This window comes from Scomber japonicus, chromosome 14 (genome assembly GCF_027409825.1).
Source record: "Scomber japonicus isolate fScoJap1 chromosome 14, fScoJap1.pri, whole genome shotgun sequence".
NCBI lineage: Eukaryota > Metazoa > Chordata > Actinopteri > Scombriformes > Scombridae > Scomber > Scomber japonicus.
The window spans coordinates 31467644-31481779 of NC_070591.1; the positions used below are offsets into that span (position 1 = coordinate 31467644).

Consider the following 14136-nt stretch of genomic DNA (forward strand, 5'->3'; position numbering starts at 1 on the left):
CCCCAGCTGTCTGACTATAGGTGGTACATTTATGTGTCCAGCTTTTTTCATCTACCAGCTCATCAAACAGCTAATGTATGAAAGGATGTCTTCATCTGTCAGCATGTCCCTAAGAATGCTGACATGGGACAAAAGAAAGATGAGCTCCCATGTGTCTGCTCTAGAAGGACATGTTCTGGGTGTCACAGGAATGGATCCAGTTGGAACTCAACTCTGGCTCTGTTAATCAGCTCCAGTCTCACTCCCCAATCTCACATTCATTTTAAGAATAAACATGAAAATGAAGTTCCAATTCCAACAAAATCATACAGAGTCAGATGAATTGTGGTCATACATGAAGACTCATTTAATCAATATAAGAGAAGAGCTGTTGTGCTAATTTAAGTAGAAGGACATGGACATATGTGTGTTTCTGTATATGTATCGTGTGTTGAAGGTTATATTCTGTTGTCCATGTTTTGCTGCCCATTGTTAACACTAAACTAAAATAAAATACAATAGATCAGAAAGATGCTACAAAAGAAAAGAAAGACAAAAGGATACTATTGATTTACATTATGGGAAATGAAGGATCTAGTGTTTTTGGAGCTTGATCCTCATATAAACTTAAAGTCAGGGTATGGCTCACTTTTGACTTCATAACAATCAGTCCCTCACAAATCCCACCAATTCCAATACAAAATGGCTGAAGTACCCATACGCCCTTTAAGATTTCCCCCTCAACAAAAGACAAAAACATTGTTCATTGTTCTTTATATATTTGCATTGGCCTTTTTGGGGGACATTCTAGCCTATAGTTACAGCAATGTCCAAAGAGCTTTGAGAAGGGACAGTGCCATTGGTAAAGCCTATAGATGTGTGGTGAAACATTAAGACAGACATGCTGGAGACAATGATACATTCAATGATGCAGCAGAACACACTAATACTGACACACTCTCTGTCTTCTTTCCTTCTCTGTGAGCCTGAATTAAATAAAAAAAAATCTAATTGTGATTATTCTACATTATTATTCAATTTTGACGGATGTTGTAATTGTGATATTATTTCTGAAATTAGAAGGAATGATAATTACATCATTATTCTCATTTTCATTACAAAACATACTTAATGATTATGGTGTGTTTTTTGCGGGGATTTGTACCAAACAAAGATGTTTTCTTCACTCTGTAGAATATGATGTGTAGGTCAGGACATCTCTGCAGCATATTCTTAATATTAAATGGTATATTGACACAGATTTTCCCTTTAACAAATATTGCTCCTCCTGCTATTTGAACATAAAATAAAAATTCGATTGATGGTTCAACCCTACATGTCTGCAATTTTCTATCTGTCTCCTCTTTTCTGTAGCCCACCATTCCCTGCTCTGCGCACTCCTCTGCAGAGCGTGGAGAGTTGTCTATTGACGCATCAACACCGACCAATCCCATGACGTGTCTCCAATGTGCAGCATCAGACTGACCAATAAGAGAAGCAGCAAGGGGCGGGACGTGTCAGTGCACTCACACCTTCACACAGAGAAAATCAGTGGTGTTTGGAAGGTATCAGGAGTCAGACACATCCTGAGAGTGGAGCCGCCTAACGGGGACACATAATCTACACACACACGGAGACACGGAGGGTGCTTTTCAAGGAGAACACTGCTGACATGGAAATGTTAGTGTGAGCAGCTTCAGACACGGTCCCGCTCTCCAACAGGCTCACCACAGCCGCCAGCATGTCGACGGTAGAAGGAGCCGGACAGCGCGAGGAAGGGGAATACGGAAGGGCGGCAAAGCGGCTGAAAACGGAGGAGAGGGAGACGGAGGCGGAGGAGAAAGAGGAGGGGGAAGAGGAGCTGGAGGAGGGGGAGGATTCGGACTCCGGCTCGCTTCCAGGTAACGGAGAGTCAGCGGCGGACAACCGGGCCCGATGGAGCGCCAGTCAGTACGGAGCAGGACGGAGGGTAAGGATAAGAAATATTATCTAATGTTATCCTGCAGCACAGCATCACACAAACCCGCGTGCATGTGCGCGCACCCGTGTGTTTGCTGCTGCTGCTGTCATTGAGTAAGCATCTCCAACCTGTCACACCACAGCTCACTGCATATCATTACTGCTCACTCACACAGAATGGCTACCCTGAACATCTAGCTTACATTGGAATAACTACATTAAAGCTGAAACCATTGATGGGATGAAATACCTGACATAACATTTCAACATTACTACACAACAATTCCACGTTATGGTAAAGTGTACAGTTGCCCAGTGTGAAGAGAAACTCATACAACATTGTGTCTTGTTTATAATGTTCAGTGATTGACAGTCATTTGTGATGAGTCTAGAGAGTCTAGAAATGCTGCCACTTTTATTCTGTGCAGTTCTCTTTTATTTTCTTACACTGTAGGTAGGCTGTTAAAATTCTTCCCAGTTAACGGTTGATGGTTTGAAACTCAGCTGTGAACTGTGTTGAGCTGTAAAACACTGTAGTTTGGTCACTGAATGGAGACAGACCTGGTCTTGATCCTCCTGTTTTGGTTGGTTGTTTTTTTTCCCTAAGGGATGGTCTTGGTCTTAGTCTTGGTTGATCCTTCTTTCCTGATCCCACACCCAGGCTTTTAATATTGGATATATTTAATGATATTTTTATAACATGATACAACTGCACAGTGCAAACAGTAAAAGGGTTTGCATTGTGCAAATCCACACAGCGTCTCCTCTGCAGCTGTGTGTGCTCTGTCCCCAACCACTGATGTACAGCAGATTATTTTCATTATCAAATCATCTGTCTATTATTTTCTTATTTCATCTATCATTTGTTTGGTGAGAAAATGGCAAAAAAAGTGTTTCTGAAAGCCCAATGTGACATCTTCAAATGTCTTGTTTCATCCTGACCAACAGTCCACAATCCAAAGATATTCAGTTTACTGTCATTAATTAATTGATGTATTACAAATTACTCAAAATGATAAACAATTATTGACTGTTGTTGCAGCTCCTCCAGTGTACATACTCACATTCTCATCACATTAGTTTCTCTCTGACACTGGACAGATCAGTGAGCACATTACTAGTCTGGTTTAATGGACTGATCCCAAACTGTAGCGCATGTGACATTTTGTTGTGTATAATAAACGGAAATGATGAAAAAAAAAATGTTATTAACATTCTGTGTATGTTTCCTCAAGCAACAGGCTGCACACACTAATTAATTAGCAAACATCATCAAAACTGCAACAGACTGCTATTCAGGGCCATGCTATTTACAACAGAGCGTTTACAATAAAAATGGACACACACAGCCTCCTTTACAGTCTGGGGCTCAAACAATAGCATCTGTAGTGCTTATATACTGTGTGTGAGGTTCACTACACAGTCCACAGTGTTTTGGATTTAAAAAATTTAATGCACTTTTTGTACAATCTCTTCATTAGCTGAAAGACCTATCCTTTTTAAAATGTTAGAATATGTTTAGAGAGTACATTTACTGTTGATCAGTGTGGTTGCTGACACCACTAATTCTTTATTATCATGCACACGTTTTCTCACAGTTTTGCTAGCACATACACATAGTTCCATCACCACTGTGCTAATTCTTAATCACTTTACCACAGCCACAGATATGTATGTGTATATATATATATATATATATATATAGTTCTATATCTTTGTCTACTGTTACACACTGTTCCTGTTATGACTACTAACACCAACACTCTACTGCTTTAACCACAACAAATGCATAGCATGTCCTAGCATCACCAGATACTAAATCCCTAGTGACTTTATTTAGTGATACAGTTTCCATATGTGAATGATATATTACCTGCTGTCTTTCTCTGAGGGATGATGAAGATGCTCTCTCTCAGGCTGCTGTTCAGATATTTTTTATTTTTTTAAATGATTCTCTTAACACTGAACATTGTAATGATTGCAGTGAGGTGTGTTGCCAGAGGTGTGATAACAACCAGTACTTGTGTAACAAGCTGGATCACAACACACAGCAGCTGTAAAGCAGATTACCTGTCTAGTTGAACATGGTGGAGCAACAGATACCCTGTAAACACACAACTGGTCCTGCCTTGGAAACAGGAAATGATCAAATGCCCACAATGTCAGTGAAAAACTTTATTTGTAATAATATTGTAATTTTCTTTCTGCACAGTGAAGAGCACATACTCTCCTCTGATGTTCTGTTGTATCAGTTTGCAAATGTAAGGAATTAATTTCAGAATGAGTGTCTGGCTCAGCTGAAAAAAAGGAAATGTTGGGTAGACTTTGTGGTCTCATGGTTGTGGATAGAGATACACCGATCAATCGGCCGCCGATTAAAAAAGCTGGTTTTATATCCAAATGGCCCCAGCCGGTCACTGTCGTAATTTCCGGTTTTCGGCCGATCAAACTGACCCGCATGCGCGGTGCATAGCAGCTCAACGCGCCCAGAGCAAAACAGCTAAAAACTAGCAGGACTCAGGAAGAAAACATGTCGCTGATTTGGACTTATTTCATTTTGTGCCAGGGCGACCCAAATCCCCGGTCAGTTTCACAACGGGGTACGGGATCATCCCTATGTTCCCCGGGTCCTATGTTCCCCGCTTTGTATGTGACCGGGGAACATAGGGATGAGCCCATCTACAGTTAGCCAGTTAGCTGAGTTAGCCGCCGAGTTAGCTGCTGAGTTAGCCGCCGAGTTAGCAGCCGAATTAGCAGCTGAGCTAGCAGCCAAGCTAACAGCGGAGTTAGCCGCTGAGCTAGCAACCGAGTTAGCCACGATCGGGGAACATAGGACCCGGGGAACATAGGTACGTTCCCCGGGGTACTAGGGGTACCCAGAGGTACTGGAGGGGTAGTCAATAAATACATTGTACCAGACAACTGCTGGGACGTTTTTGAATGTAAGTTAGTTATTGACCTGTAAACTGGACTGAATGTTATGGTCAGTGTTGAAAATAAATCTTCTCAGAAGGCACTGTTGAAACTCTATTTCTTATTTCTGATGTTTTATTCTTGAAAAGGGGGGTTATGATAGCATATAGCCTACCACTAGTTGTGGTTTTAATTGCAGTTATATAAGCAAAATGTTGTCTGGGAGAAGGGTACTCAAGCCAAACAAACATAGTGTCTATTATATGATTATAATTATTTCTTAGATAGAAAATCGATATCGGAAAAACCGGTTTTGGCAGGTCAGACCTCCTTAAAAACCGGAAATCGTATCGGCCAAGAATTTTGCAATCGGTGCATCTCTAGTTGTGGAGACAGTTTGGATTGAGCTGAATTCATGTGGAGGCATTTTTGAAAGGAGAATGTCAGAGAAAGGTGAAATGTAGTTCACCCTAACCCTACCACAGATAAATTGCAAAATAGAATGTCTCGTTGGAGGCAAAGTAAACAGACAGCTGTAGCAGTCATGGACAGTCAGTCTGTCTCTAACAGAGACTTTTGAAGAGAAACATCCTAGCGTGTCCAACATGACATTTACTGGTATGTTTACGTGCTGTTTAATGTGCTGTAGCTGACCAGCTTCTTCACTCACTTCTCCCTGGTGTATGTTTGTTTGCTGACTCAACAAGTGAAGCTATAGGACGAGTGTATCATCATGTGTGGATGATATGGACAGTACTGTGTTTAAAGAAAGACAGTATCATGTCTCATATTGCACTTCAATTTAACAATTGAGTATTGAATATTTTATGTATTTTATTTAATTTTAACATTGTTTTCTTTTAAGAGCATAGGCAAAAGTTCCATGCTGTAAGTGTGTTACAGAATAAAAGGAAAACAAAGTCTTTGCCTTACTTTTTCTTTTGCTGATCTGAAAAACGATCTAATCCATGACTCAAAACCGTAATGCAATCCTAACTGCTAGTTTTGTGATCCGTTGCACCCCTGATGAAATGTGTGTATTTATGTAACTGGCCCAGCAGTCTAACCTGAGCTGATCCACTGATCACAGGTCAGATTATCACTCATGTCAACACTTAATGATAGCCAGGATTGCCAGATATTGTTGGGCTGAGTATGACCTATGTCTCTCACAGCCCCCCTCTCACTCTATACACTGTCAGCGGTATTAAGTGTGCTTTACAGTACTGAAGCACCATCCAATGTGTTTGACATTCTGTTATATTTGTCATTCATATTGTTTGGTGCAGTTGATAGGGCCTACTAAGGCACTGAATATGAGTTTGGTTTAGTGGGAAAGAGGAAATGTGAACAAAGGAAGTCACAGGCTATGACATTGTTGTTGACAAAAGTTGAGTTACTTAAGAAATCAGCAACTATTTAAATCAGAGTTTCATCATCAACCCTCTTAACATTCTCTATCATTCAGTGTGAGCCTCATTAGCGGTGGACGTTAGTTAAATAAGCTGAGGAGATGGAGGAGAATGATTTAGTATACTCAAAGCTAATTGGGTGAAAGATGTAATTTGATTAGTGCACATCATCTCTGTGATAAACGATTCGATATGCATCTAGATACACAGGTTACGATTCGATTCAAAAACGATATCCTTTTATTACAGACCGATTTCGATACGAATCGATTCAATACAGTGTAAGAACGATACGATTCGATTCTACGGTTAATATTTGTTGTAGATATTTTATAAAATAAAGAAGCCAATTCTATGAAAGTGACAGTACAATATTTTCTTTTCAAATATGTAACAAAACACATATCCCCAAGCATTGTGGCTTTATGGCACTGGCAAAAAAAACCAACAGAACAATAAAATCACAAAATGTATTTATTTTTAGACATGGACCAAAAAAAAGTCTGGCTGAACAGTTGGATGGGAACTCCTGAGGTAAAAGTAGCAGAGAATAGTCACAACAAAGTGCAACATTTTAGCCTGAGCATAGTGTTTTGAACACTAGAATAGGTAACAAAGGTGCAATATGATCACCTCCATCACTCAGGCTGACGTTGTCGTTCTTCACTTCCTCCATTTTCCGTGTTGTCAATTGTTTATCACTCATGCTAATACCAGCTAGGCAGCTACGGAGTTTTGCGAGCAGCTTCAGCTCTCGCGTTGTTTTAGAGACACTGGCGCGTGTGTGATGCCGCCAGCCGATTCCAAGTCTCACGATACCAGATCCATGACTCTACAACTGATTCATCTAGGAATTCATGGATCATTCGTATAGATTGAGGAGGCTGCTACAGATGCAGCCGTATCTCTCACTTGTTGAACCGAATATCCGGTCGCATCGGTTTATCGTTCACCCTATTGATTAGTCATGTTTTTGTTATGTATGTGTTTAATTTAAGGTGTAATTTAATGTTGCTACACAACAGAATACATCCACATGCTTCTGAAATGATCAGTTGACTTCCTGTCACTCTTCTGTAGGTCAGACTTTTATCACTTTATTGTACACACCCGCAAACTATTATATTATTTGTTTATTTTGTCATTTTTGTGAATCCCACCATGTCTTAATATGAAGGTTAGTGTTAGTAGTATATGAAGCAGTTGTTCAATTAATGCTTTGTTGCTAATGTAGTTTTTATCCTCCTATTGATGAGTACAGTTCATGAAGGCCCTATTGTTTTAGAAGGGATTCTTATTAGAGTCAGAGTGCTTAATGTGCGTGAAAAGTCGTGAAATTTGCACACGCACCAGTTCCGCCTTCAAAAAGTACGAGGCAAAATGGCTCGACAGCGCCATCTAGGCACACTTAAAATCGCTCCAGATCAACGTAGAAGTATGAAATTGAGTATGCATATATATCATGTCCAGACGCATAAAAACGTACCAGGACCTATATCCTAAATCCAACAGGAAGTCTGCTATTTTGGTTCAAAGTTGCAATTTTGGCCATTTCCAGCTTGCATGCTTTAATGTACTCCTCCTTCATATTTCACCTCAGCGACTTCATATTCAGTCGGTATCATCTACGGAACGTGGAGATGAAAAGTTATAGAAACAGTGACTTTTCGCCCAAACTTCTTGTGCTTGGTAAGAGTCCCGCCCTGAACAGGTCCATGTGTCAACACTGGCTCTGAGTCACAGCGCCACCTACTGGCAACAGGAAGATGTATGTTTTACACGTTGACGTCCTGTGGGTAGCAGGTTAATCAGATCCATCTCAAATTTACTCAGAAAAGTATATATATTCTGAAGTTGGTGACTCTGTGTCAAAAGCCGTTGCCGTGACGACGCAGATTTCGATGTCTTGCCATGAAATTTCAAAGCCTTATAACTTGACTCTACATGCTGTAATCTTTTCCAAATTGCATATGCTTGTTTCATATGAGTCCCGGTCTGAAGACATGTACAGGGTCATATTTAATGACAGTCATAGCGCCACCTAATGGTGACAGGAAGTGACATGCATCATTCTTTGACTAATAACTCCCAGAATCTTAAGTATTTACACTTGAAATTGACACATCTAAGACATGAGACCTTGGTGATGCTACATTCTGCAGCTCATGACCTGTAATCAAACACTGTTGCTATGGCGACATATTCTATGCCATGACTTACGATTATGTGTTTGAGGGGCAAGGGATGCCTCTACAGTCACAAAACGTAACATATACGTCTGGAGTGGTGCCAGGTAACATCCTATATAGGTCAATTGCATGGATGTGGCTAAATGGCTCAACAGCGCCCCCTTGAAAATGTCAAAATTGAAGCCCCACCTTCCAAATTGAAGAATGAAATTCAGGAGGCGAATGTATTATGTCTAGACGCACAAAAAAAGCCTCTTGGAACCATACCCTAACTACAACAGGAAGGTGACCATCTTGTAAAAAATGTTTGGTCATTTCCAGGCCTTTATATTTTAACAAACTCCTCCTACATTTTTAAGTCTTCCGTTTACAAATTCAGTCAGTGTCATCTTAAGACCTTTGTGATGATAAGCTATTAAAAGCTAAAGTCTGCATCAAATGCCCTTAACGTGACGCTACGCCAAAGTCTGCTCATTCTCCCTGCTGTAACTTTAACAGACATGTTCCAATCATTTGTGGTCTTAGTGTGCCATCTAGTGGAGAAAACTTGTATTGATTAAGGATACCTGATAAGGAAAGGTGCCTCCGTGTTTCTAGGTCATGTTTATTCACTGTATTATTATGTTTTTACACCACACTAACTAACAGCTTATTACAAGTTACACTAAGGCCAATTGCCACAATTTTTCCACAACGTTTGGGCAATTTTCAAACCAGCTACATGATTAGAAACATGGTTTACATCTCAGAACACATTTTGAAACAGCTAAATCCATGCATAAATACCTTGCATCTTCCTCAATGTTAAACTAAACACCTTTATCACATCATATTCATGACTGCTGTGATTTTCCTCTGCATTCCCTTATGATTAGTGGCTGTGTGTGTTACTTTGTGGCTGTTTTCTAGCTCCACATAGTGAATACAGGAAGTGTGTGTGCGTGTCTGTGTGTGTGTTGGTCAGCAGGTCAGTTTGTTACTGCTGGGGTTTTTCTGCTCCACTGTCTCTCAGAAACTTAGCAGCATACTTCATGTGCCTTAGGTATTGAATTTCCCTCACAGTCAAGTTCTGCCTTTTTCGTTCATTATTCAACTAACATTTAAGAATCAAATTTTTTGACATTTGTGAATCAGTGCAGAATTGTCCACATGTGCATGGTGATGCAGCTAAGAATTGTTTTTTTTTCCACCAGCCCCAATTTATGCCTTTATCACATAGAGAATTGTGAATCACCTTCTGTTTCTCCATCTTTTCCCTCATTTACATGCACACCAGGATATGCTGAAAAATTAGGTTACGCACAAATGACTAGTTTACATTGTGTGGTTACTGTAAAAACAGTATATAAAACACAGCAGGTCAGTAATCACCACAAAGCTGTCAAGACAACCATTAAGAAAACTGTCCAGAATTTTAAAGTCCTGTGTGTGTAGGAGTATTAGAAATCATTGTCCAAAAAGTCCCTGAACACATGAATCTGTTACTCCACCTGGACTTCGTGGATCATATTTCATTGTCTCACCAACACAACGCAGGGCTGTTTTTGGGCTGAATGCCTGCTTCAACAAGCCTGAACAGTCATCTGTAACAGTACATCAAATAGCTGTTTAAGTCAGTGTAAAGTAAGAATAAATATGTGTTCTGAGTTTGACATACCACAGAAAAGTGTGTTGTTAACCACCCTGCCAAATTTGAATGATTAAAAAAATCGCCAAATATATGAAATTAGGCTTCAAAGTTGTGTAAAACTCAGCCTCTTTCTCTACTCCCAAAGGCTGTGGGAGTGTCCGCCGAGTTCACTGAAACCCCGCCCCCTACCAAGCGTCACCTGTCACTCAAAGTCACCACCTCTACCAGAAACATGGATGCTATGTTTGAGAGCTTTCTGCTGCTAGCTCGGCGGCTAGCTTGGCAGCTAACTTGGTGGCTAAAGCCGGTTCACACCGGGCACGGAAGCTTGGAAATTCTTGCGCATGCCACAGCCCTTCAGTTCACACCAGAAACGTATTTCTCCGCGCCGGTCGGCAAGCTCCTCTGCTCCTCAGCTCCTCTGTTGTCACACGTGGAGCTGTTCTTTCACTGTCTCTGTTTGCGTGTGTATGACACCCCACCCCTTAAAGCCAGCCCACTCTGTGTCCCTCTCTCTTTTGTGTGTGTGTCTGTGTGTATGTATGTATGTATATGTGTGTATGTGTGTATGCACGCGCGTGCCTGTGTGTGTTCATCTCGTGCTCTGATTAGACACACACACACACACACACACACCGCATTCATCAAACGGCGTGTTTAATTATTGAAAAATAGTTTTATTTTGACATGCTTTATTTAGAAAACTGGATTCTCTCATTGTTGCTTTGTTTTACTTCCTGCCCGGCTTGACACATTCGGCCGCAGCTGGCGGAGAAAATAGACCAGACACTGAAATAATCGCTGCACGGCGCGAGCCGGCAGTGGGGCAGAGCGCCGCAGCGCTTCCTATGTGAACGACACCATTGATTAACATGGGCGCCGAAAGGAAAGTAGCTCTGCTCCTCAGCGCTTCGCTGCTAATCGTGGCGCTTCTGCGCCCGGTGTGGACCAGGCCTGATTCGGCAGCTAACTCAGCTAACTGGCTAACTGTAGACTGTAGTAGTAGTGTGTGCTGAATGTATTTATACCTCTACAGCAGCAGGGCGGGTTTATGCTAATGATTTTCAGACCCGCCCACTAAATCCTGAACACAGAAATCTTGAAACACAGTTTGTGAAGCCTAGCTCCACAGTTCAAATCTAAATGGTTGAAATGCTTTTTACACCTTTTTTAGAAATACATTTATGACCTATTTAATGTGTTTAGAAGAAAATGTCTGAATTCACTTTACACAGTCTTTAAAGAAATCATCAGATGCTTAATGGATATTTTTCTTCAGTTCTGTTTGGTTTCTGTGATCTTAAATTGAAATTAGAAACATGTCACACTTTTAAAAGAGAAGTGTCATGCCTCAATTTATCTTTGTGACTGTAAATAATGCTTCAATTAATGAACATCACCAAGTAGCCCATCCATCTTCTTAAACACCTTCTAATGATCGTATGACGTGTGTGTAACTGTGTATGTGCATGCATGACTGAGTGCGTGGAAACTAGAATACATGTATGTAATGCTGATTACAAGGCAAAGTGATATCACCTTCATTCAGCACCCTGTGTGTGTGTGTGTGTGTGTGTGTGAGAGAGAGAGAGAAAATGCTGTATTGGTGAGTCAGTGAGAAAGGAAACACAGTGAACTAACAGAGTTGGTTGACAGTGATAGCCACACATATACGTTACATCCCTCTGCTGAGGCCAAAAAACTCCTCACTTCTCTATTTACACTGTTGGTTTATTTATCTGTGCACAGAGCTGCAAGTGCAAAACACATTTATCTCTGTTCCCCCCATACATGAATTCAAACACACACACACCCACGCCCTGAACAGTCACACAGCAGACCACATATCTACATATTAACAACATCATATGTCTTCTAACAACATCTGGTGTAGTTTTCAGTGTGTGGCATCTCATTCAGGTGTTACAGATGTGAAATGCTTTAGTCTAACAGGTTCAGGATATATCGTGACTTATTTTTTAATTCATAGATAAAACAGCCTTTCTTTAATCTCAAATTGAACATGTGGAAGAATTCCTCAGAGACATGGCTGAGAGCCTCGGCCCTGGACCCCAAACTGACACCTTTGCCAAATAGAGATCTGACAACATGACACTGACCAAAGTGACAAAACAGAGATTGAACAAACCTCCAGAGAAATCATTCAGTTATGGCCGGTTTAGAATTTAGTCATAGGGCAGGTCCACTTTTGTCTGTGATACAAACAGTTCATAAAGTTAATGTATGGCTTTTAAATGCTGTCTGAGATGAAATCTGTCATAACTAACATGTTCTCATAACAGCAGCTTTTACTGAAGTAAACTGACCAAAGGAAAGCAATTTTAGAATTCAAAATCTAAACTACTATTTGTTGTGCACATAAACTCTCAGTAATCGGTGTATATATGTAACCATGGTAACATGCATGCACATCAGCAAGTAACTTAGATGGATTCTCCCCAAAGTGAAAAGCAGATCAAACAGAATGTTGCTGTGCTTGTGTCAGTTTGTCATGAACAGTGAGTGAATGTCATACACTGTGGAATCTGAATACAGTGTAGTATTACTCCTCTGTCTGTCATTATTGATTACATGAGGTCCAGTTGTAGTTTTGTTAATAATCACAATGAATAATTTCTTCATGAGCTCTTTTTGAACAGCAGAGAACAAATCAGCAACACATAAAGAGCAACAATGTACTGCATAACTTGAATAATATATGATAATAATAATACTTGTTTTCTTGTTCAACAAGAACAACAATTCATTCATAGGCTTTTGCCGGCTAAATGTGTGTTTTTGTCTGTGTTCTTGTTATTGTGAAGCGACCTTGGGTTTTATGAAAGGCGCTATACAAAATAAAGTTATTATTATTATTATTATTATTATTATTGATAATACATCTCATATAGAACACAGGCAATATGAAGTCTAAACTGTAGTTTGAGTTGAATGTCAGCAGTGATATTTGTATGAAGGTACAGAGTTTTTCATGAGGGATAACAATAGACAGGGATGGGCTTCAGTAACTTGAGTGGTCATGAGGAATGAAATCAGTGTGAGGATGGTGTGTGTGGTGCACATGCTGCCTTATGAGTTGTATCCAGTTGTGTGTTTGTTAGATCAGCAGTGTGTGCTGGCTTTAAGAGTCACCATGAAGAGCTTAAAACTGCTAGTACGCATCAGTACAAGGTGATACATTTCCACTAGGGTTGCACATCTTTCTGTGATAAACGATTCGATATGCATCTAGATACACAGGTTACAATTCCATTCAAAAACGATATCCTTTTATTACAGACCGATTCGATACGAATCGATTCAATACAGTGTAAGAACGATACGATTCTACGGTTAATATTTGTTGTAGATATTTTATAAAATAAAGAAGCCAATTCTATGAAAGTGACAGTACAATATTTTCTTTTCAAATATGTAACAAAACACATATCCCCAAGCATTGTGGCTTTATGGCACTGGCAAAAAAAAACAACAGAACAATAAAATCACAAAATGTATTTATTTTTAGACATGGACCAAAAAAAAGTCTGGCTGAACAGTTGGATGGGAACTCCTGAGGTAAAAGTAGCAGAGAATAGTCACAACAAAGTGCAACATTTTAGCCTGAGCATAGTGTTTTGAACACTAGAATAGGTAACAAAGGTGCAATATGATCACCTCCATCACTCAGGCTGACGTTGTCGTTCTTCACTTCCTCCATTTTTCGTGTTGTCACTTGTTTATCACTCATGCTAATACCAGCTAGGCAGCTACGGAGTTTTGCGAGCAGCTTCAGCTCTCGCGTTGTTTTAGAGACACTGGCGCGTGTGTGATGCCGCCAGCCGATTCCAAGTCTCACGATACCAGGTCCATGACTCTACAACTGATTCATCTAGGAATTCATGGATCATTCGTATAGATTGAGGAGGCTGCTACAGATGCAGCCGTATCTCTCACCGAATATCCGGTCGCATCGGTTTGTCGTTCACAACCCTAATTTCCACCCTACACTTTTTATTCTAGTAATGAATTTGTCAAAAGTTTGTGTTGCTGC

The 14136-nt window shown here is 40.3% G+C and overlaps 1 protein-coding gene across 1 annotated transcript in view; it reads left to right on the plus strand.

Annotated features, from left to right (window-relative positions):
- The first annotated feature begins 1720 nt into the window (after positions 1–1720).
- LOC128372446 (heterogeneous nuclear ribonucleoprotein L-like) overlaps positions 1721–14136 on the plus strand; it is a 48439-nt gene continuing 36023 nt past the window's right edge. The window contains exon 1 of the mRNA XM_053332501.1: positions 1721–1948. Coding sequence (XP_053188476.1) covers positions 1721–1948 — 228 coding nt within the window. The remainder of the gene's footprint in view (positions 1949–14136) is intronic.